At 35.0% G+C, this 24,728-nt stretch overlaps 1 protein-coding gene across 1 annotated transcript; it reads left to right on the top strand.

Annotated features, from left to right (window-relative positions):
- The first annotated feature begins 489 nt into the window (after positions 1-489).
- On the top strand, positions 490-4,848 carry LOC141720879 (catalase). The gene is made up of 8 exons (XM_074523531.1): positions 490-647; positions 794-890; positions 2,033-2,310; positions 2,848-3,624; positions 3,759-3,848; positions 3,984-4,051; positions 4,303-4,396; positions 4,495-4,848. The coding sequence occupies exons 1-8, from the start codon at positions 633-635 to the stop codon at positions 4,552-4,554; spliced, it is 1,479 nt and encodes a 492-aa protein (XP_074379632.1). The 5' UTR covers positions 490-632; the 3' UTR covers positions 4,555-4,848.
- The last annotated feature ends 19,880 nt before the right edge of the window (positions 4,849-24,728 follow it).

The raw sequence follows: 24,728 nt of genomic DNA, 5'->3' as shown, positions 1-24,728 counted from the left end.
TGGGGTATTCAATTTGAATTTTAAATAATCTTTTAAAATCTGAAGGTATTCAATAAAGATTGGAAAAAGTCTTTTAAAATTTGAGTGTATTCAATTTAGATTTAAAAAAGTCAATCAAAATTTGGTGATATTCAATTTGGATTTTAAAAAATCCATCAAAATTTGATGGTATTCAAAAGTCCATAAATTTTATTTTATTTAAAAAAGTTGGGGATTTTGATGGATTTGTTAGTCCATTTTTAATATCTTGAAATCTCTTCAAAATACATGAGATTTTGATAGATTTCTAAAAAACTCCACAAAATCTGTAAAAATCTACAAGATTTTGGATCAACTCCATCAAAATATAAGAAGAATTGAAATCAACGAAATTTTTTGAAAATTCATATATTATTAACAATTCTTTAAAATCTCAAATGAATAGGCCCCCAATATTTTCATTTGGTGTTGAGGATAATTAGCTTTTCAACTCTTCTTCACCCTAAATTATTTTATTAATAAATCGAATTTGCAGTTACAAATTTGAAATTGGGGAAAATTTGCCCTCTTATAAAAAGGCAGGCGAAAACGCTTATCACACCGCTAGCCACACTAGTTCATCTCTCTCTCTCTCCCTCTCTCCTTAGACAGCCATGGATCCTTACAAGGTACAAACTCCTGTTTTTTAATTACATAAACCATACAAACATGTGTGTTCACATATATACAATTGTTTCTTATATAAACCAAAGCCTGTTTTATATACATGTAAGTACTAATATTTTGACTCTGATGGTTGTATTGGTTGATGCAGCACCGTCCTTCAAGCGCTTTCAACTCTCCATACTGGACCACTAATTCTGGTGCTCCCGTTTACAACAACAACGCTTCTTTGACTGTTGGAACCAGAGGTATCTACGTTGTGTCCCTTTATTTACATAATTCAAAGCCTTTATCGCTTAGTTTTCGACTTTTCGGAATTATATTAGCTGATTATTTAATCTTCTTAATTTCTGTTATATGGCCTATGTTAGAGTGGAGTTTAGTTTAATAAAAGGATTTGTTACATACCGTATTCTTTTGTTAGCTACTAGATAAATTACGATTTCTTTAATTTTAGTCTTGTAGCCGTCGTCCTTTATTTAATTTTTTTTTTGTTTTGGGTAAAGGCCAGTTATAATGATTTAAAACACTAATGTTTTCATGCCTCTACTAGGCTAAAAACCCTCGAGATCTTAAGCTCGGATTACCAAGAGGAAAATGATGATTATATAATATATATATATATATTATAAATATGAGAAAAAGGTTCCTAAAGTTAACTTATCTAAAGTGACTACGATTTTGTGTATAGTTGAATGACATTTTTGTAATAATTGAATTAACCCCCTGCATTCACAAAAAACAGCCTTGATTTTGTTTGAAAATGATAATTATATGAAGTTAACTTTATGAACCTTGCCGATAAATATTTATACAAACATTTTCTGATGGTTTTTGAGAATAACTGGAGGTAAAATTTCAGGCATGTGTAGAAATTGTAATTATGATTCAGTTTACTGTAATAAAAGTGGGAAGTACGAAGTACTGTACTTCATTTTCACTAAAATTGTGTTGCTTATGTTGGCGTAGATGGAAAACTGTGTGTAATTTTTCACTTTGGGTCCTTTGTAACATTTGAATAGTGCGCAAGCTTGGATGATTCACTATATTTTCGGTATTTTGTTTGTTATCTACCACATCTGCGAGTTGATCTTGTTGTGGGTTATATGTTTTTTGTTCCCCTTAGTTTGCATATGCATAGTTACATGAAGTAACACATATTTTTTGTAATATTGAGAACTGCATGTCAAGCATCATTCTTTTTTGTGGTCAGTCAGATATAAAGTTGCACAATTACAATTGTAATGTTTAACACAACTTATCTTTAATCAAATAGTGCTGGTTTCGAATCACACGACTAGATGCCTACAAACACAATTGTTTACATTTTTGTCATGATTTGAGTAAATTAATCCCAGTTATATAAAAAGCTTTTTCCTTTGTCTAACAGGCCCAATCCTACTTGAGGATTATCATTTGGTGGAGAAACTTGCTAATTTTGATAGGGAGCGCATTCCTGAACGTGTTGTTCATGCAAGGGGTGCTAGTGCCAAAGGATTCTTTGAGGTCACCCATGATATTTCTCAGCTCTCATGTGCTGATTTTTTGAGAGCCCCTGGCGTTCAGACACCTGTAATTGTTCGATTCTCCACTGTTATCCATGAGCGTGGAAGCCCTGAAACCATCAGAGATCCTCGAGGTTTTGCTGTGAAATTCTACACTAGAGAGGTGAGTGGAACAAAAACTTATCTACTGTGGTAATACAAATAAACATTGCCAAATAGCAGGCCATCTTATATATCTTAAAGAATCCCACACATCTATGCATCACTCATTACATACTACTTTGCCTGATATCATACTATATTTTTAATTATGCTCACGCAACCCACCTCACGATAGGAGGGATTTTTGGTTGATGCAGCTGAAGAAGTCTACCTACCATTTTGCACATATAGATAAGCAGTGTTCCCTGATGAAATTTATACATTTTTAAAGCTGATAGAATGGTAGTGTGTTCTATAGATAGGGTTTATTTTCTTATAAAATAACAACTGGGAGATTGAGCGGCTTTCTTGAATAATTTGAGAGTCAAGAAATATACGAAGATTAACCGACAATGTGTCCATATGCTTTCTTTTAGAGGTATCTGAAAGAATCATAACTGGCTAGTCTTTCTGCTGATTTGAATGCAATTTTTACTTCTTTTTTTTGAAGTTCACTGTTTTTTGTGCATGCTCTGATATTTCTTTTGTGGGCACACAGGGTAATTTTGATCTGGTGGGAAACAACTTCCCTGTCTTCTTTGTGCGTGATGGAATGAAATTCCCGGACATGGTCCATGCCTTGAAACCCAATCCCAAGTCGCATATTCAAGAGAACTGGAGAATCTTGGACTTCTTCTCCCACCACCCAGAGAGTTTGAACATGTTCACCTTCCTCTTGGATGACATTGGTATTCCACAAGATTACAGGCATATGGATGGCTCTGGTGTTAACACTTACACATTGATCAACAAGGCTGGGAAAGCACATTATGTGAAATTCCACTGGAAGCCTACCTGTGGAGTGAAGTCCTTGTTGGAGGATGAAGCCATCAAGATCGGAGGAGCTAATCACAGCCATGCCACCCAAGATCTATATGATTCAATTGCAGCTGGAAACTATCCTGAGTGGAAACTGTTTATTCAGATCATAGACCCTGATCATGAGGACAGATTCGACTTCGACCCACTCGATGTTACAAAGACATGGCCCGAGGACATCTTGCCCCTGATGCCAGTGGGTCGCATGGTGTTGAATAAGAACATTGACAACTTTTTCGCGGAAAATGAACAGCTTGCTTTTTGCCCTGCCATTATTGTTCCTGGTGTTTACTATTCAGATGATAAGCTGCTCCAGACCAGAATATTCTCTTATGCTGATACCCAAAGGCACCGTCTTGGACCAAACTATCTGCAGCTTCCAGCTAACGCTCCCAAGGCTGCGCATCACAACAATCACCATGATGGTTCAATGAACTTTATGCACAGAGATGAGGAGGTACTGTACACTTTATCTTCTCTCTTTTACTACGGAACAAGTTTATTATCATATTTAATTTTATGACACAATTTTTTGAAAATAATTAGGCAGGTTTATCAACTTGTAATAATCACACAATTGATATCTTACAGGTCAATTACTTCCCGTCAAGGTTTGATCCTGTGCGCCATGCAGAGAGGCACCCCATTCCTCCTCCCATGTTGACAGGAAAGCGTGATAGGGTGAGCCTGGGTTTGATGATTATATAATAGTATTGCTCAAATTGAATCTTTAGCATTATATAAGCTGCTTGAAGTAAATATTTCTCATCCCACATAGCCTAAAGTATTAATGTATGAAAATTTATGCAACTGCAGTGCATGATTGACAAAGAAAACAACTTCAAGCAACCAGGAGAGAGATATCGTTCTTTCTGCTCGGGCAGGTATGCACGTCTTCTGATTGCATAAAGAATAAAGGATACTCCACATTCCAATCTGAAATTTTACGTACAATATTAATGCAGATTAAGCAAAATGTTTGAACACTGATTAGCGTTTTCTTTTTCCGTATAAAAATGTTGTACGTGAAATGATTCCTTAAGGACTCAGGTCTCAGGGATATATATATATATATGTATATGTATATATATATATGTTTATGATGCATCTTACTTTATCTTCGTTCGATACACAGGCAAGAGCGATTTATTAATCGACTTGTTGATGCGCTGTCTGATCCTCGTGTTACCCATGAGATCCGTAGCATTTGGATCTCTTACTGGAGTCAGGTAAGATTGCTCATATCTTTCTTTGGAAGAACTTACGTTCACATTATATAAGAGAGCGCTTAAGATAAACTCTTTTGATGTGCTGGTATGTGTTGCAGGCTGACAAGTCTCTTGGTCAGAAGCTTGCTTCTCGACTTAATGTGAGGCCAAACATATGAAGTTGGTGCTAGGAGATGGGCAAAGTTGAGTGTGAGATGAAGCAGTTTAGAAGGACAACCAGATGTTTGGAAGTATAAAAATAATGGCACGGGTCTCTGAAAAATTTGGTCATGTTGTATACCTAAGCGAAACTGTACTTTTCTGTTGGAGCTTCTCTAAACTAAATGTTGTCATAAACTTATTAAAGTATCAAGTACATTTGTACTGCTGATTGCTATGGTTTCTGAGTTGATTCTATGCCCTGGACAAGAGGTAAAATAATTTCTTGATATAATCGAATGGCTTCAGTACTATGCAACAATTTAAACATATGAAAGCTCTGGTCATGGTAAGATGTGATGGATTGGCTGGGTTATACTATTGTATATTTTATTTTAAATATCTATTTACTATGTATATATATCTATAAATTTAATGGGGAGATTGATTAGTGGGGGTCTAGGTGAAGGATGAGTCTGGTTCTTGTGTTTGATGACATGTTCTACTTTCACGTTCCCTCTTCATGTGCTTTAAAAAATATTCTTACTTTCAAGTTTAAGCTTATAATCATTTTTAACTGATGTAATGTGCATTCGTCAAAGAAGTTTTTCTAGGACACTCTTTTTAGCTAACACGGAGAATTTCTTGGTACTGGCTCATGTAAATGTTTGTCCACTATAGACACTCTTTTAGAAACGAGCACCCAATTATGAAAAATATCTGGGCACTCTTTAGAAAATTGGTATCTCTTCTCTCTTCTAGTCTAAATATAATAAGAGAACATGAGGGTGATTTTGAAATTATATATTACCTGTATCATTAGCCAAAAGTACAGATCTAAGGCATTCTTCTTCTGGGAGAAGAGACCTGACAAACCACCACGACCTCCCCCTTCACAGCCCCGGCCATTTTCTATTTTCTATTTACACAGTCCCCAAGTAAGAAGACATTGGCCGGGAAACAACGTATACAATACATGTAAGGAATTAAGGGAAAATTATATGAAAATTAATAAGGTTTACAGTCAACATAAACGTCAAAGCTCAAGACACTTTAACGAACCACAAGACACTTTCTACACTGGCTAAGACATTTTCATTTCAGTACAAAGGCTGGAAATGACATAGAATTGCCGCGGATATACAAAAACGGACACACCCGGTATACTTCAACGTTACCAACTATTTCCCAAAAGACATATTTCTTTGACCATGCATGCAACTAAAATAAAGTACAAAATCTTGAAACAAACGAAATAAATTAAAACAAAAGATTAATGATGAATATAATAGTTATATTGTAAATCACTGTCAATATTCTTTAAATTGATGTATTTTTAATATCTGAAGATAATGTAATCACTAATCTTCACATACAAAAAGTACTTTTTTTTTATTCTTTGTTTAGATAATAATTTAATATTACTTTTGCATTCATAAAATTTGATAAAAAGTATATTAATTAGATACTATTATATACAGTAAGTGTATCACTTTTGGCCTTTCGTCTTTTATTATTATTGTACACACCTTTGACCTTTCACTTACTTGTAACTTACAAAGTTCCATCCTATATAAATCTTGTAAATATGTGCTTAAATAGATGAATAAAAGATGGTGATCTTCCTCTCTATTATTATATAGCTTTATCAAGTTCTATCTTTATACATTTATATGATATATATAATATGTTATCAGCACAATAGTTTTGCATAGTGATTTTAGAATTTCGCAAAGTGATATCTACCAAAGGGTGAAGTAGCAGAAGCAGGAATAAGAAGTAAGCAAAAGTTGGCGTTGAGGAAGTTTAGAATTAAAGCTCGTTAGTAGTTAAGGTAATCTTTATGTCTAGAGCATCTCCAAGGGATCCTATCTGTTAGCTAAACAATCCCAGTGGCACTCTGATATAGCTAACAAGCCTCCCAAACATCCTCCACGATGTTAACTTGTTAGGTAAAATTTTACAAAATGTCAGTCTGGATCGCTAGATTTGGAAGAGCACAGGCACCTGTTAGGCAAAAAATAATAATTTTATAATTGATTCTTACCCATCCATTGAACAATATGTACTATTTTTTAAATTTAACTACCCATTATAGCTAATACTGCTGGAGTGTACAATCTTAGAGGTTCAACATATATTAGCTAATAATTATTTTATAATATTTTAGCTAATCAATTTACCTATTTTAACTAATCAATTTACCTAATACCCTTGGAGATACTCTTAACATGCACCTTATATATACCTGCTTGTTTATGAATGATACCTTATATATATAGCTGCTTGTTTATGAATGATTTTATCATAATGTCACTTTAAGTAATATTTTTTTATATATGTGAACTGTAGATATAAACCATCACATGCACTTTTTTTTAATTTCGGACTTGTGTGTTTTACATGTTTTTAATAAATCTATATTATTAGGTTTGTCTAAAACTTGGCCCTATATTATAAATACACGTATTAATTTGTGGGGTGACTTATATCTTTTTAATGTGATATTAAAGGAGTGCAGATTGCTAAATTACCCCATTCTTAATATTCATTTGTAATTGAATGTGATTGAATTTCAAAATCTATTTAGTTTGGAAAAAAATGGCTGGGATGAAAATTAAGTAGCGGTTGATAAATTTTTTCAATATCTATTTAAACTCCTTTGATTTTGAATTTTCTTATTTTTCTAACTAGTTATGATGTCTCGTGATTTATTACATGATCTTTGTTTCATTAGATTTTGAAACCTTATTCTCATGCTTAATTTTATTCTAGTTTTGGTGGGATCATATTTATTTATAATTTAATAAGAAAATAACTTTGTGACATGGTTGACTGTTTTAACTACATGTTCTTATCTTAACTATTGTAATTTATATGTCATCTTGTATTGGTTCTTGTCCATATCTTCATTAATTAATTTATGTCATAAATACATGTGTGTTCCATTTTATTTAGCCAGTCAGCTTATATATATATATATATATATTCCAAATGATAATTTTAAAAGGTCATATATTAAATATATTATGGTTCATTGTATGCCGTTACGTGACATTCGTCATTGAATTTAATTTACATATATTTGCTCTCAAAATAATTTGTACATTATTTGTTTTAGTACTTGCAATGTCAAATCTTACAAAACTTGAGTTCACCGCACTTGATGTCACCGAAAAAATTATTTAACATGGATTTTGGATGCGGAAATCCATGTCTTGGTGACACCTTTAAAGAAGGGAACAAAAATTCTGAACAAGACAAAGCAAAAACTATGATATTCCTCCGCCACCACTTTGATGAAGGATTGAAAACGGAATATTTGGTTGTTAAAGATATGTTGGAAAAGACCTACTCCACTTTTCATGCCAATAATATGCTCCTGTAGCAGCAATATCGTGAACGAGGATTCACAAAATATTCTGAGCTTATATCTATATTACTTCTTGCTGAGCAAAATAATGAACTTTTGATAAAAAATAATCAAGCTCGTCCAACTGGTTCGACACCATTTCCTGAAGTGAATCTTGTGACTGGTAATGAATTTGGACGAAATAATCAATTTGGGCGTGGACGTGGGCGTGGGCGTGAATATGGATTTGGACGTGGGCGTGCTCGTGGACGTGGACGTGGTCGAGATCATGATCACCAAAAATTCTCAAATTTTAAGAAATCTCACCACCAGAAGTGGTCAAAAAATGAGGAAAAGTCCAAATGAAGTATAATGGATAAGAAGGTTGAAAATACTTGTCATCGTTGTGGGATGAAAGGCCATTGGAGTCGTACATGTCGTACCTCCAAGCACCTTGTTGATCTTTATCAAGCTTCTTTGAAAGGTGTGGAGACTAATTTTACTGGACAAAGTGATCCTTTGGGCATTGCCCATCTTGAAGCACACCTTGGAGGAGGAAATCAAATTGCTACTTTCAACTCTACTCACATGGAAGTGGCTGATTTTTTCGAAGATGGAAATGTGGAGATGGTCAAACTTACTGGTGATAACACTGATAATAATTAGAATACTAAGGCCTTCTCTTGTCTTGTTAAGCTTTTATGTATTTATTTGAGCTCTAAGCTTTATATTTTGAACTTTTATTATCATTATACGTTTCTTATCATATTATCAATGAAATGTTTGAGATATTACATTCCTAATTTTCATATTATTCTTGTGAAAAAAATATGGTCAGCAGTCTCACTTCATGTGCTATAAAAGATGAGGAGTCACTTTGCTTAGCAGATAGTGCAACAACACATACAATATTGAAAAATAAAAAAAAATCGCACTTAATGCTAGCTAAAGCTAATGTTAACACCATATCTGGTGCATCAGATCTTATTGAGGGCTCCGGAAGAGCAAACATAGTGTTACGTAATGATACACAATTAATTATCGATGATGCAATGTTTTCTTCCCGATCAAAAACAAATCTTTTGAGTTTTAAAGATATACGTAAAAATGGTTATCACATTGAGACAACAAATGAAAATGATGAAGAATTTTTGTATATTACATCGGTTGTTTCAGGGGTAAGGAAATTAATGGAAAAGCTCCCCTCATATAAATCTGGATTGTATTACACCTTTATAAATCTAGTTGAGTCATTTATGGTGATAAATAAGAAATTATCGGACCCTGCTAATTTCATTATATGGCATGATCGTTTGGGTCATCCGGATTCAACAATGATGCGAAGGATTATAGAAAATTCAAATGGACACCCACTTAAGAACAAAATTGTTCCTTTGTCTAAAGATTTATTATGTGTTGCTTGTTTTCAAGGAAAATTGATAACAAGACCTGAAAGGCATATGTCATAGCCTACTCGTTTATTCGAGTATTTAACTCAACTCAAATAAGAATGTAATAAGTAAATAGTGGATCTACCGTCAGAGAGATCTCACAAAGTAACATCTGTCAAAGAATAAAGAAACATTGTTCATCTGCAGACTTGAAGATTCACTGGAAGAAGTTCAAGAATTTGATCATGCCTCAGTGATATAAATCAAGATCGTGGATTTAATCAAGTGACAGAGATCTCGTCAAGGTATCATTTATTACAAGGATTCAATCAGAATATCAAAGTCAAGACATGAAGAAACGTCACCAAAGTTAGTCACTCATGAACCAGACAGTACATCGAGTGTCAGCATTGAAGTGGCGGAATTGATTCATAAGTCTCAGTGACTTTCAGAAGATTGTCAGAAGAATGGATGCTGCTCAGGGTTAGTATTAATTCTCTATTAATTAATTAAGTCATATAATTTAATTAAGAAAATAAATTATATCTGCAAGGATTAATTTATTGATTAATTGAATTAAATTGATTAATTAATTTAGAATTAATATTAAGGACTTACAGAATTTTAATTGGTTAAAATCTGTTTTAATTCTAAAAAGACAACTAATTGTACTAGTATGACAATCGGTATGACAATTGATAGTCATACCGAAAGTCATGCTAATTCAGTTGATTGTCTTGATGGAATTATTATTTAGATTAAAATCACTTATTAATTCAGTAAGACAATTTCATTTGTACTACTATGACAATCGGTATGACAATTGATTGTCATACCGAAAGTCTTGCTAGTTCATTTTAATTGTCTTGCTAGCTCTAAAGATTGTCACACCGAAAGTCTTATTGGACAAAGGATTGTCATACCAGTTCATTAATCTCGGCTGTGTTGATTAAAAGAAGCAGAAGCATCCAATTCAAAAAACACAAAAAAGCAATCAAACAGAACATACTCAAGAACAAAAAGAAAAAGGAGCAGAAAAATATTACATCTCATCTGCAACTTCAAGATCAATTTCTAAATAGTAAAGTTAAATCCAATCAACTAGAAATACTTATCTTGTTCTTGTGTATCAATCTAGCGGATTAAAATCCCTAGAACTTAATCTCAAATCGCATTTAGCATTTGATCTTTTAATTACAAAAAATAGAAAAAGTTCATGTCGAATTTATTCTAAATTTGTAATAATTGATTTGAGATTAATCCCTTGTAACCGATACCGTAGTTGTAACACCTTTCAAGTTTAATAAAAGTTTTATTTAACTTGAATTTTGTTTCACAATTTTATTCCGCATTTTATTCGATTAAACGGTATTGTTTGCATTCAACCCCCCCTTCTACAAACAAATTGGGACCTAACAATTGGTATTAGAGCCTTCTGATTAACGTACAAATCTAGATCCTAGACTTTTGTGTTTCTTTCACTTCTTGAATTTTTTATTCACTCAAAAATTTCATAATGACTACACAAAAAGTTGGAACCGTTAAAATTCCACTTTTCGATAAAGAAAATTATGTTATGTGGAAGAAGAAGATGCTACTGTTTTTACAGGTTGCTAATCCCAAATATTTGCAAGTGTTGAAGAAGGGTCCAAAAATTCCTATGGTTATGGAACCAGAGGTAATAGAAAATGATGTGGTGATCACCAAAGCGAGAACTTATGTGAAGGATCCTGAGGACTTCTCTCCTGCTGAAATAGAAGAAGCTTCCCTGGATGCTAGTCTTCAATTAATCTTAGTAGATTCCCTTAATCCCCTGATGAATAGACATGTGATGAATTGTAAAGATTCCAAACATATCTGGGAAACTATTGAGATTATTAATGAAGGCATAGAGGAAGTTAGGGAGAACAAACTAGAAATCCTAACCTCTGAGTATGAATACTTTAAATCCAATCCAGGAGAAAGAATCACTGAAGTGTTTGAGAGGTACAATGCATTGATCAACAACCTGAACATTAATGGTAAATACTATTCCATCAGGGAGGTCAACAAAAAGTTCCTTTTAACACTGCCAACTCATCTCGAACATAGAATCACTGCCATAAGAGAAGCAAGAGATCTGAGTGAGATTTCTTTGGAAAGGCTCTATGGTGTGTTAAAGACTTATGAGTTGGAGCAGATTCAGCAGAAGGAAGTTTACGGGAAAGGAAGAGTGGTCAGCACGTCTACTGCTCTAGTAGCTGATGAACAACAACAACAACCACAATATCAACAACAATCTCAACAGTCAGAAATAATGGTACAGTCTTCCAAGGTTGAAGATAATGTGATAGTAGCAGAATTTGATTCTCCTACTACAAATCAATCAGGAGATGATTATTATTCCTTGGAAGAACTGGAGCAATTGGAGGATGAGTCAATGGCCCTGATTGTCAAGAGATTCTCAAATGTCAGATTCAAAAGGAATCCCAAGTTCAAGTACAAGTCCAACTACAACAGATTCCAGAAAGGTGGATCTTCATCCTCTAACACCAGCAGTGGTGGGTATAAAACAGGGATGGTTGATCGAAGCACCATTCGATGCTTCAACTGTAATGAGTTGGGACACTTTGCCACAGAATGCAGGAAGCCAAAACAAGCTAGGAAGAACTCTTACGATTCTAATCAAAAGAGTAAATCTGAAAGGGCGTACCTGGCAAATGGAAGAAGCTGGGATGATACTGACAGTGAAGATGAAGAAGTTGGGAATCTTGCTCTCATGGCTAGTAATGCAAGCACCTCATCGTCAAGAAAAGAGGTAAAATTTACTGATGCTGAATTAGTTTATCATCTAGGAGGTTCCTTAGATTGTGCTCGTCGTGATAATGAATTGTTAAATCAACAAATCAAAGACCTTGCGAAAGAGGTCAATGAATTAAGACTTGTGCACATTAATCAAGATAAACTAAAAGAACAAGTATCTTTTCTAGATAATAGAGTTGACTGTTATAGACAACTCGAAACTATTCTCAAAGACAAGATCACCGGTCTTGAGGCTAAGGTTAAAGCTTACTTTAATTCTTGTTCGAAGTCCAAAGAGTTTTACAATAAGCAGGCTGTTAATCAAACACATGGAATAGGCTATGATTACAATGCTGCTATTGGAAAATTAGGCATAAACTCCCCTCCTCATGTATGTGCTAAAGGCAGGGAAGTACCATATGTGCTTAAGGGTGTTGATGAACCCCTCTATAAAGAATCAATTGCTGAACCATTTGATGAGACCTCTTTTATTATTCAAGAAGAAATCCGTGCTGAAGATAATGCTAATGGGAAAGCTGTCTCCAAGTCAAGTGTGTCAAAAGTTCCAGTCAAGGTTGTGAAAGCAACTGAGACTAACTCAGACACACATGAGTTGGATAACACAAATGCCATGTCTACCATGCATAAGGTGCCTATTGTTAATCCTTCTCATAAAGCATGTGGTGTTCCTGATTGTATGTCTTGTGCTTTTAATCTGTTGTTTGCTTATTTTAATGGTAAGCATGTTTCTAATGATAAGACTACTCCTCGTCAGCATGTGAATAATAGAAAGCATGATAGGTCTAAGACTGCTAGTCCTCCTAAAGCTAGAAAGGAGACATTTGTGCCTAAGCCTAACCAGAAATTTGTCAAGGCTGTTCACAAGGTCAAATGTTCAGTCATTGAGAACGTTGAGAATATTGAAATTAAGAATGTTGTTTTGCCTGATAAAGGCCAATTTTACAAGTATGCCGGACCCAGCCAAGCTTGGGTTCCGAAGAAGTTCTAATCCATTTGGATTGCAGGGCATTAAATAGGTACAACCGGTAGTGTGGATTCTTGACAGCGGATCGTCAAGACATATGACCGGAGATAGAGCCCTGCTATCAAATGTGGTTGAGAAAGCTGGCCCAGTGGTTACCTTTGGAGATAACAGCAAAGGTTTAACGGAGGGATATGGCTGTTTGCTAGCTGGAAATGTTATCATTGAAAATGTATATGTTGTGCAAGGACTTGAACACAATCTGCTTAGCATTAGTCAGTTCTGTGACAACAGCTACAATGTTTTATTCGACAAGCCGAAGTGTCAGATTCTGCACAAGAAAAGTGAAAAACCCTCCTTAATGGGAATCCGGAAAGGAAATCTGTTCGTAGCTGACATGAACTCTGGAAGCAATCTTGAAGTCAATTGTTTCTATGCAAAGGCATCGTCAGATGAGAGTTGGCTATGGCACAAGAGACTTTCCCATCTCAATTTCAAAACAATGAATTCTCTTGTCAAAAGAGAATTGGTAAGAGGTCTGCCTCAGCTGGAATTCTCTCCAGAAGGACTATGTGAGGCTTGCCAGAAAGGAAAGTCAAAGAAAGCAAATCACAAAGGCACTGACACATCTTCCATAACTGGTGTTCTGCAATTATTGCACATGGATTTATTTGGTCCAGTTAATATCCTTTCTATGTCAAAGAAGTGTTACTGGCTTGTGATAGTTGATGACTATTCCAAGTATACGTGGGTTTTATTTCTTCACTCTAAGGATGAAACACCACAAGTTGTGATTGATCATATCAAGATGATTGAGTTAGATTCTAACGTCCCTATTAGAGCAATAAGGTCAGATAATGGGACAAAATTCAAGAATGCACTTCTCAATGGATTCTGTACAGACAAAGGGATTACCAGACAATTTTCAGCTCCTAGAACCCCTCAGCAAAATAGAGTGGTAGAAAGGAAGAATCGTACATTGATTGAAGCTGCAAGAACGATGTTAAGTGAATCAGGTCTTCCAATGTACTTTTGGGCTGAAGCTGTCAATACTGCATGTTATACTCAGAATCGAACTCTAATCAACAAAGACTTCATGAAAACTCCTTATGAGATTTTGAATGAACAGAAACCTTCTATCAAATACTTTCATGTATTTGGGGCCAGATGCTTCGTGCTCAAGGATGGAGATGATCGTCGTGGTAAGTTCGAGGCAAAGACATATGAGGGTATTTTTGTTGGATATGGAAGAAGATCATATAGAGTGTATATCATTGATCAACACAAAGTAACTGAAAGTGTCAATGTTACATTTGATGACACTAAACTCCCTAGTATCCAAACTGAAGATCCTTCTGAGAAACTGAAGTTTGATGATACGTCAGATTCAGGATCAGAACATGGTCAAGAACCTGAGGTTGTTGCTGGTGAAGAACCTGTTAATCCTGATGATACTCAAGGTAATAGTGATGGAAACTTTGGCAACAATGGAGATACCACTGCTACTGACGGAGAATCTTCAAGTCAACATGGCAACAACTCAGGGGGAGATGCTGAAGGATCATCTAGTAGGACACAACATCACAATGAATTTCAAGGCGAATCATCAAGATCAAATCTTCCAAGACAGACTGTCTGGAATAAAGCTCACCCTTTTGAGTTGATTATTGGTGATCCAGATGTTGGAGTCAGAACTAGACGTGCTACTCAAAATGAGTGTCTGTTCTCGGGATTTCTTTCTGAGATGGAACCTAAGAAAATTGAAGAAGCACTAACTGATCCAGATTGGGTAATTGCTATGCAAGATGAACTCAATCAGTTTGAAAGTCAACAAGTCTGGAAACTGGTACCTAGGCCTGTACACAAGAAAGCTGTTGGTACTAGGTGGGTATTCAGAAATAAACTAGATGAAGATGGTGTGGTTACAAGAAACAAGGCAAGACTGGTAGCTAAAGGGTATTCTCAAGCTGAAGGCATTGATTATGATGAAACCTATGCTCCAGTGGCTAGACTTGAGGCCATCAGGATATTTCTGGCATTCGCAGCATTTTCAAACTTTAAAGTTTATCAAATGGATGTCAAGAGCGCCTTTCTGAATGGAAAGCTGGATGAAGAGGTATATGTAGAGCAACCTCCTGGTTTTGAAGATCCAGATCATTTGGATTTTGTCTTCTTTCTTTTCAAGGCTATCTATGGGCTAAAACAGTCTCCAAGAAAATGGTATGACACTCTCTCTGAATTTCTTATTGAAAATAGCTTTATTAGAGGTGTCATAGACAAAACCCTCTTTTCTAAAACACATAAGAAGGATACTATATTAGTCCAAGTCTATGTGGATGATATAATATTTGGGTCTACTAATGATAATCTCTGTAAGAGATTTGCTAAGTTAATGCACAGCAAGTTTGAAATGAGCATGATGGGAGAGCTGAAGTTCTTTCTTGGATTACAAGTAAATCAAAGGTTAGATGGAACATTTATTTGTCAATCCAAGTATCTCAAGGAACTCCTCAAAAAGTACAATCTAGAGGATTCTGCATCAGCAAGGACTCCATCAACTACAGCTGTCAAGCTTGGACCATGTGAAAACTCCATTAAGGTAGATGTCACAAGCTACAGAGGTATGATTGGCTCGTTACTCTATCTTACTGTAAGTAGACCAGATATTATGTATGCTACATGTTTATGTGCAAGGTTCCAAGCGGATCCTAGAGATATTCATCTCGTTGCTGTTAAACGAATCTTAAGATATCTTAAGGGAACACCAAATCTAGTTATTTGGTACCCTAAAGAATCTGGTTTTAACCTTGTCGGATATACAGATTCAGATTATGCAGGAAGTGTTGTTGATAGGAAAAGCACCTCAGGAAGTTGTCAATTCCTAGGAAGCAGGCTAGTCTCTTGGTACAGCAAGAAACAGCAAACAGTTTCCAACTCAACGGCCGAGGCTGAATATATTGCTGCTGGAAGCTGCTGTGCTCAGATCTTGTGGATTAGGAACCAACTACGAGACTATGGCTCTGTATTGAACAAGATTCCTATTTTATGTGACAACACAAGTGCAATAGCCATCACCAACAACCCTGTGCAGCACTCGAGGACAAAGCACATTGACATCAGGTATCATTTTATTAGAGAGCACGTCATGAATGGTACTGTTGAACTATTTTTTGTTCCAACAGAAGAACAAATAGCAGATATTTTCACTAAACCACTTGACGAATCCACATTTACCAGATTAGTTGGTAAATTGGGCATGTTGAATAGTTTTAGTGATTGATTTAGTTAATATCTGAGATCTGTTCTTGAATGAATTTATAAATGAATTTTTCATAAATGAAAAATTCATTTACAAATTTATGTTATCATTTTATCATATTTCTTGCTTATTTCTATGTAATATATGTTATCTTATCTATTTTTATTTTCCCTTCTTGTTAATTTAAAATATCTCAGAATATTTTATTTTCTCTAAAAATATTTTTCTATGAATTTATATAATTTCAGTTTTGCTATTTTGTTATATAATTTCTGTACATATTTGAGTGTCTTTCTACTGAAATGACAATCGGCAAGACAATTGAAATTGTCTTGCTGAAAATCATTTCAGTACTTATATATATATACTTATTTTCATATTAATTCTGTGTGAAATCCTTTTATTTCCAGAATGACAATCGGCAAGACAATTGAAATTGTCTTGCTGAAAGTCATTTGTGGATATAATTGTCATTTCAGTGTTATTCACTATAGTTTTATACTGGCAAGACAATCGGTATGACTATCAATTGTCTTGCCAGTTATAAACCATATATATAATTATTTTCCTTTTATTATTATACTGGTATGTATGACTATCAGATTGTCATACCAGTTATATATTATCACTTGTTTTATTCTTATTCTTTTCGGTTATTTTCTTTCTTTTGCCTGGTATGACAATCGGTATGACAATCCAGGATTGTCATACCAGCTGTTATATAAAGGCGTTTGTTGTTTTTCTTACCATCACAACAGTTTTTCTTTTCTTTCAAAAAAATTCGAACAGTTTCCTCATTCTCTCTCTTCTCTCTTCGATCAAAAACATCTTCAAATCTGTTTTGATTCTCCTTTGCTCGAGTTTTTACTCAGCTTACTAATTCATCACTTTGTGGTATATACATACAAGTATATACATACAAAGGTGCTGTTGAATTTTTGTTAAATCTATATTTTATTTCGATTTGTGTTTGTTGATTTTGAGCTTTTTTATTTCTTATTTTAATTTCTGATTTGTGTCGTTTGGTCTTTCAAAACTGTGTTTGTGAGTTAGGAATTTTAACGAGATACATTTCTGTCTAAATTTTTCGATTATAATTAATTTAATTCGAATTATTAAATTAATTTAATTAATTCGAATTTTCTTAATATTATTCTTAAAATTCTGAAAAGCGTGTGTCTTATTATTATTTTAAATGGCTCTCAATTTCCAAATTGTCGCGCATAATCAGGTTGGTTATTTTAATCCGGAAAAATGTGATGTTGAAAAATTTAAGCCATGGATTAGATTTTTAAATGACCATTCGATTGTTAGCTCTGCTATTAAATCAAATGTGATTTTAAACGTCGATCTACTTAGACTGATTTGCACAACTTCTACTGTGGTCGATGATTCAAAATCTTTTTCATTCACCGTCGCAAACACACAGCATGTAGTTGATGAAACAGTCGTTAATCGTGCGTTAAATTTTCCACTAGACAATTTCTATAATTTACCCTCTGAAAATGATATCACAAATTTTTTCAATGCTATTCACTATCACGGGGTGATCAATTTAACCAAACTTTCTAAATCAAATTTGGTGTCTGAATGGGATATTTTCTTCGATACACTTTCCAAAGTGTTTGCCAACTGCACAAAATCCAATTTTCATAACATCACTTCCACTCTGCAGTATATTGGTCTTGCGGTTGTTTTCAATCAAAGGATCAATTTTGGCAAACTACTTTTTCCCATTCTCTTGAGACGTCTAACTTCTGCTTTACGTGATCATTCTACAAATCGTAGGGTATCATGTTATTATGCTCGTTTTATCATGCTTATAGCAGATCATCTACTCACACCTGAACACAAAGCCCTTTTTGCTAACTCTACGGTAACCGAACCCCCTCCAGTTAGCAAAAAGATTTACACTCGCCAAGACACAACCTTCAAATTCATGCAAGTTCCAGTACTTGTATCTGCTTTCATGGCCACTTATATTCCTTTACCTATTTTCAATCTTCCCGGCCATGAACAGCAACCTCAACCTCCAGTGGTTCAAGCCACCCAGGCTCTTCCATTACAGATAGTAATTCCTCACTCTCACTCTCTTCCTACTTCTGTTGGAAGACCCCCAGTGGTTGATAGGGCTGACCATGAAGTTGTAGAACCACAGCTTCAATCCCAGGTCATAGAGCCAAACACAGAGTCTCATTCTATCTCAACCTCTCCCCCACTGTCTAAAATGTTACCCAGGAGATTACTAGGAAGTAGTACATTGTTAAATATGAGTGAACCCTCAGCTCTGCCTCCTCCTAAGAAAAGAAAAACATATTCTGAGGCATCTGAAAGCCCATCCTTGTCCTCCCAACAGGACATGGACTTTGAAATGGCCAATGAACAGTTTCTAGAGGCATTCTCTCAATAGGATGCATCTATTAAAATTCGCCATAGGGCCATGGCATCTTGTAATGAGTCAAGCACAATTCCATTACTCACAATGGAACCATACACTTCCCCAGATCATACTCAGGACACACAGCGAGGAGTGCACGTGGAGTCGGTTACAGTGTCTGCCATAGTTACGGCAGAAGAGCAGTCACATGCTTCAGAGGGAAAATCTGACTCTCCGCCATCTTTAATAGAGTCATTTTCTCCCCTCCCAGATCCAACACCTCTGGCTCCCTTATGGGATTCTCCACTCGCAGATTTATCTGGAGAAAGTGGAGGGCAACTCGGTCAATCTATCCCTGAAGCAATTCAGACATCTATTCCAAAAGATTTGACAGTATTGACTGAGGATCGGGACTCGCGAATTCCCATTGCACCACCACTGACCTCTCTTGAAGAGGCTAGGGTGATTTTTAATGCAGGTACAGAAGAACAGCAACTGGAAGACTCCTCACGAGCAATTATATTGAGAGAAACACATGCACGTGAGATGAGTGAACCAAACACGAGTGAAATTCAGGTGAGAGCACACACGGACACTGATACTGTAAACCTGTTAGCTCAGATTGCTGCCCTAAAAGAAGAACTTGCTAAAAGCCAAGCTGAAGCTCAAGCATTCAAAGCACAAGTGGTTGAACGGTCTTCTTCTTCCACCTCTGTCAACAATCAGCTTGCAATCATAAGAAATGACATCTCAGATCTAAAGACCACTGTAATACCAAAGCTCAATTCTATTCAGGACACTCCAACTTTATCAGCTAATGACATATCCAACTTCTGCTCTCTACATACAAGAATGACTTCTCTTGAAGACCTCGTTGAGATGAATCATTCACTGGACTCCTCAAGATTTCTAAAGATAGAGACGGGCATGGAACATCTCAATGAAGGGATGAAGCACCTATATTACATGATCAAGAATTCTCATTGCCCTAATGAAGAACAAAGAGCTTATTTTGAAGGACCGTCTGGTGGAGGATCAGGCTCTGGAGGTGATAGAGGTTCCAAAGGAAGATCAGTAGAGGATCCCTCAACTAAGGGGGAGAAGAAAGGGAGTAGTGCCAAAGGGAAAGAAAAAGATACCTCTGCTGGAGATAAAGGAAAGGCTGATGATGTCTACTACAGTGGAGAACAGGATGACTTTGATATTTTTGACATTCCCACTGAACCAGTTCAGGAAGATAAAGATGGGTTATTTGAAGCTGAAGAGGAAAGTGATTTTGAAGATTGGGAAGAGGAAGATACAGTGGATCCTATGTTTGAGAAAGAATTTCAGAAAGAGCAGTCAGAGATGAAAAGAAAAGAAGCTGAACTCAAGAAGGTCTCTCAGATCATTGACAGGAGGAAAGACATACAAAGAACAAAAACTCTTCAAAAGCAACGTCTTCATGACATTAAGGCTCAAGAAAGGAGAAGAGATGTCAGACTAAAGATTGGTGAAAAATGGGATGAAGCTAGGAGAGTACTTGATATGCCTCAGCTGAGCACTAACAATGATAGGCAGTTCTTACATCTTCTTGACAAGCTGGAAATCTCAAATCCTAACAATGACATGTACATGAATGCTATCAAGACTGAAGTCTCCAGGATCACAGCTGCTTTTGATAGATCCCTAAATGAGATGAGCATTTTTGTATATTGTCAGAGTGAAGGATCATTCAAGGTGTTACTTCATCTATTTGAGAATCGTTCTTTGTCAGAGATTTGGGTTCTTTTAAACAAAGTCAAAAGAAGCTCAGAATTGAATGAAGTTCTTCGAGAAAGGCTTAAAGAGTTTGCCAGCAGGGCTAGTCCTCAAGCGGTCAACAATCCTCATCAGGTGAGATTCTTTAAGTCTGATTGTCTTCAAATCTGTCAGCTAGATGTACAATCTCTTAAAGACTACTCAGCTAAGCATCTGGTCTGGATGGAACATCATTTGAGAACTGCTGGATATTCATCCATGTTGAAGACTCAAGCTGCTGACTTGATTCAAGCTTATTGTGAAAAGAATGTTAAAAGGTACAATCAACTCAAGAATAAGCTGAAGTCAGTTGGAGTTCAACCAGTCAGACCTGCAAGCTTCACTTCAGAAAAGGATCGTGTCTTTGACAAGGAATTGCTTCAAGATTTAGAAGAAGGTGAAGTCAGAAGAGAAGATAACTGAAGTCAATTAGCTCAAACTCAATGTAATATGATTAGAGCTTTATGAATCAAGATAGTCTAATGTAGTTATATGTTCAGGCTAGAGGAACATCTATCTTGTATTCACTTGTAAATTTCATTTGGAATCTGGAAAATGTTAAATATAATCCAGAACTTTTCTGCTATTTACTTTACATTACTGTTTATATCTTTTTCTTATTTGTTAGTTGAGTTATCCTCTAGGTATTTGTTGTTATTGTCTAACAAGCAAATAGGGGGATATTGAAAGGCATATGTCATAGCCTACTCGTTTATTCGAGTATTTAACTCAACTCAAATAAGAATGTAATAAGTAAATAGTGGATCTACCGTCAGAGAGATCTCGCAAAGTAACATCTGTCAAAGAATAAAGAAACATTGTTCATCTGCAGACTTGAAGATTCACTGGAAGAAGTTCAAGAATTTGATCATGCCTCAGTGATATAAATCAAGATCGTGGATTTAATCAAGTGACAGAGATCTCGTCAAGGTATCATTTATTACAAGGATTCAATCAGAATATCAAAGTCAAGACATGAAGAAACGTCACCAAAGTTAGTCACTCATGAACCAGACAGTACATCGAGTGTCAGCATTGAAGTGGCGGAATTGATTCATAAGTCTCAGTGACTTTCAGAAGATTGTCAGAAGAATGGATGCTGCTCAGGGTTAGTATTAATTCTCTATTAATTAATTAAGTCATATAATTTAATTAAGAAAATAAATTATATCTGCAAGGATTAATTTATTGATTAATTGAATTAAATTGATTAATTAATTTAGAATTAATATTAAGGACTTACAGAATTTTAATTGGTTAAAATCTGTTTTAATTCTAAAAAGACAACTAATTGTACTAGTATGACAATCGGTATGACAATTGATAGTCATACCGAAAGTCATGCTAATTCAGTTGACTGTCTTGATGGAATTATTATTTAGATTAAAATCACTTATTAATTCAGTAAGACAATTTCATTTGTACTACTATGACAATCGGTATGACAATTGATTGTCATACCGAAAGTCTTGCTAGTTCATTTTAATTGTCTTGCTAGCTCTAAAGATTGTCACACCGAAAGTCTTATTGGACAAAGGATTGTCATACCAGTTCATTAATCTCGGTTGTGTTGATTAAAAGAAGCAGAAGCATCCAATTCAAAAATACACAAAAAAAGCAATCAAACAGAACATACTCAAGAACAAAAAGAAAAAGGAGCAGAAAAATATTACATCTCATCTGCAACTTCAAGATCAATTTCTAGATTGTAAAGTTAAATCCAATCAACTAGAAATACTTATCTTGTTCTTGTGTATCAATCTAGCGGATTAAAATCCCTAGAACTTAATCTCAAATCGCATTTAGCATTTGATCTTTTAATTACAAAAATAGAAAAAGTTCATGTCGAATTTATTCTAAATTTGTAATAATTGATTTGAGATTAATCCCTTGTAACCGATACCGTAGTTGTAACACCTTTCAAGTTTAATAAAAGTTTATTTAACTTGAATTTTGTTTCACAATTTTATTCCGCATTTTATTCGATTAAACGGTATTGTTTGCATTCAACCCCCCCCTTCTACAAACAATTGGGACCTAACATGCAGGTTCCAGTCCCTTAGTCAAAGATCAGCTATATTATTCTGAGTTCCTATGAACTCTATAGCTATAATCCTATCAGACACTAAACCCCTTATAGACTTGAGTCTAACTTGGATGTGTCTCTTTATTTTAGCATTATGCTTTTTACTGCTAATCTTGTCGATAGTTGTTCGACTATCACAATGAATAGCAATAGCAGAAAGCGGTCTGCTTATCACATGTATCGCAGACATAGAGTCCGTGTAACCATCAGCCTCCACCCCCGTGAACATCTAGTTCACACAACTCAACCTCAAATATAGACTGAGTCATTATAGTCTGTCTGCTTGACTTCCAGGATATTGCTCCACCTACCAAGGTGAACACATATCCGTCACTCCTTCTTAGCTATCCACTTGCATCACTGTACCCTTCAAGCACACCAGGAAATATCCTGTAGTGTAAACTAAGGTACATTGTGCCTTTTAGATATCTAAGTACCCAATCAAGAACATCCCAATGAGTTCTGTTTGGACAACTTGTATATCTAGCCAACTTAAACACATAATATGAAATATCTGGTCTAGTACAATTAGCAAGATACGCAAGCTCCCATAATCTGAGAAATACCTTAACTGGGACAGAGGCACTCCTGAAGTATTCTTACAAGGGCAACTTTAGGATCATAGGGTGTACTAGCGTAACTACACTGGAATAACCATATTTCTCAAGTATAGATTTCTCTATATAATGAGATTGAGTCAAGGTTATTCCCTCAGCAGACTGAATCAGTTTGATTCCAAGAATCACGCTAGCCTCACCCATATCCTTCATTTCAAAATACCTTTTCAAGAATTCATTTGTCTCGTTGATAATCTTATTATTGGTTCCAAACAATAAGATGTCATCCACATATAGGCACAAGATAACACACTCACTACCTTTAACTTTTATATAGACACACTTGTCACTTTCATTAATTATATTACTGAATGGCAATACAATTTCATCAAACGTTTTATGTCAATCCTTGGGAGCTTGTTTCAAGCCATAGATGGACTTGATCAACTTACATACTTTCCTCCCATTTCCAGATGCAACATATATCCCTTAGACTGGTCCATATAAATCTCTTCTTCAAGTTCACCATAAAGAAAAACGGTCTTTACATCCATCTAATGGATGATAAGTGTTAGTGTTTGTGCCCTAGAGACAACACTATTATGTTTATATTATGAAACATTTGGATTATTAATTATGATTATATGGATTATTCTTTAGTAATTTATTATATCTTTATTTTCTGCGATAAGATGTTAGATTAATAAATGTCCTTGGAATATGATATGTAATCTATATCTCTAAGTACGTGACTTAGAATGAGATTATGATAATAGTATTGATATTCCTAAAGGTCCCTAATCAAGTATTATTGTTAATGGACGATAATAATACATTGAGACTGGTGTGTTTATTGGTTGATGATCACATCTCACCGATCATAGGTATGGTGATACTAAAGTCAAAACACGGGCACATGTATTAAATACATGGTGCTGGATTGACCCGTTGTGAGATACTACATGTATATAGTGTCATAAGTTAATCTCACAGTGATAAGGATGTATTGGTCCTTTGACCTGAAATCATTATATTTCTATACGAGAATTAATATACTTTGATACTATTGAAAGTTATCCTTGACCGGGTAATAATAAAAGTAGACATTGGGTACATTATGAATCGTATGAGAAATATGAATGATCTAGATGAGATTTAGCCCTCCTTTATTTAGGAGTGATATTATTGGCCTCTTGATTGAATAAGACTATAAAATGCATGATCGTACTCAAATATTGATTTGTTTAATAGTTTACTCATTGATCAAGAAAAGAAGGATTGAACGTTAACAGATGATGACACAATGCATGCCTCGAGTTTGATCTATAATATAAGGCTAAAGGGATTATATACATTGTACATTATTTACGAAAGGTTTAATTGATCACCGATTTAATTATTATTACTTGGGTAACAATGATGTATTACTAGATGTCGTTCATTGTTTATGATTTTATATTGTTGCCAACGTAATAATAACCTAAAGGGTCGCACAAAGAATGATTGGAGGATTTTTAATTTAAGTTCGGATTTAAATTAAATGTAAGTAATTCGAATTATTGTTATTAATTAAGTGTGACTTAATTAATTAAATAAATTGGAAATTCAAATTTAATATTAAATCCAAAAT

This window comes from Apium graveolens, chromosome 4 (assembly GCF_009905375.1).
Source record: "Apium graveolens cultivar Ventura chromosome 4, ASM990537v1, whole genome shotgun sequence".
Lineage (NCBI taxonomy): Eukaryota > Viridiplantae > Streptophyta > Magnoliopsida > Apiales > Apiaceae > Apium > Apium graveolens.
The sequence above is the reverse complement of the archived record's forward strand: the minus strand, read 5'-3'. Positions and strand labels throughout refer to the sequence as shown.

What these genes read in the sequence shown, in the direction of transcription:
- LOC141720879 (XM_074523531.1), top strand. An exon ending in TTATGCACAGAGATGAGGAG is followed by an intron (nt 3,625 to 3,758) that starts GTACTGTACACT and finishes GATATCTTACAG; the next exon opens with GTCAATTACTTCCCGTCAAG. An exon ending in CGTTCTTTCTGCTCGGGCAG is followed by an intron (nt 4,052 to 4,302) that starts GTATGCACGTCT and finishes TTCGATACACAG; the next exon opens with GCAAGAGCGATTTATTAATC.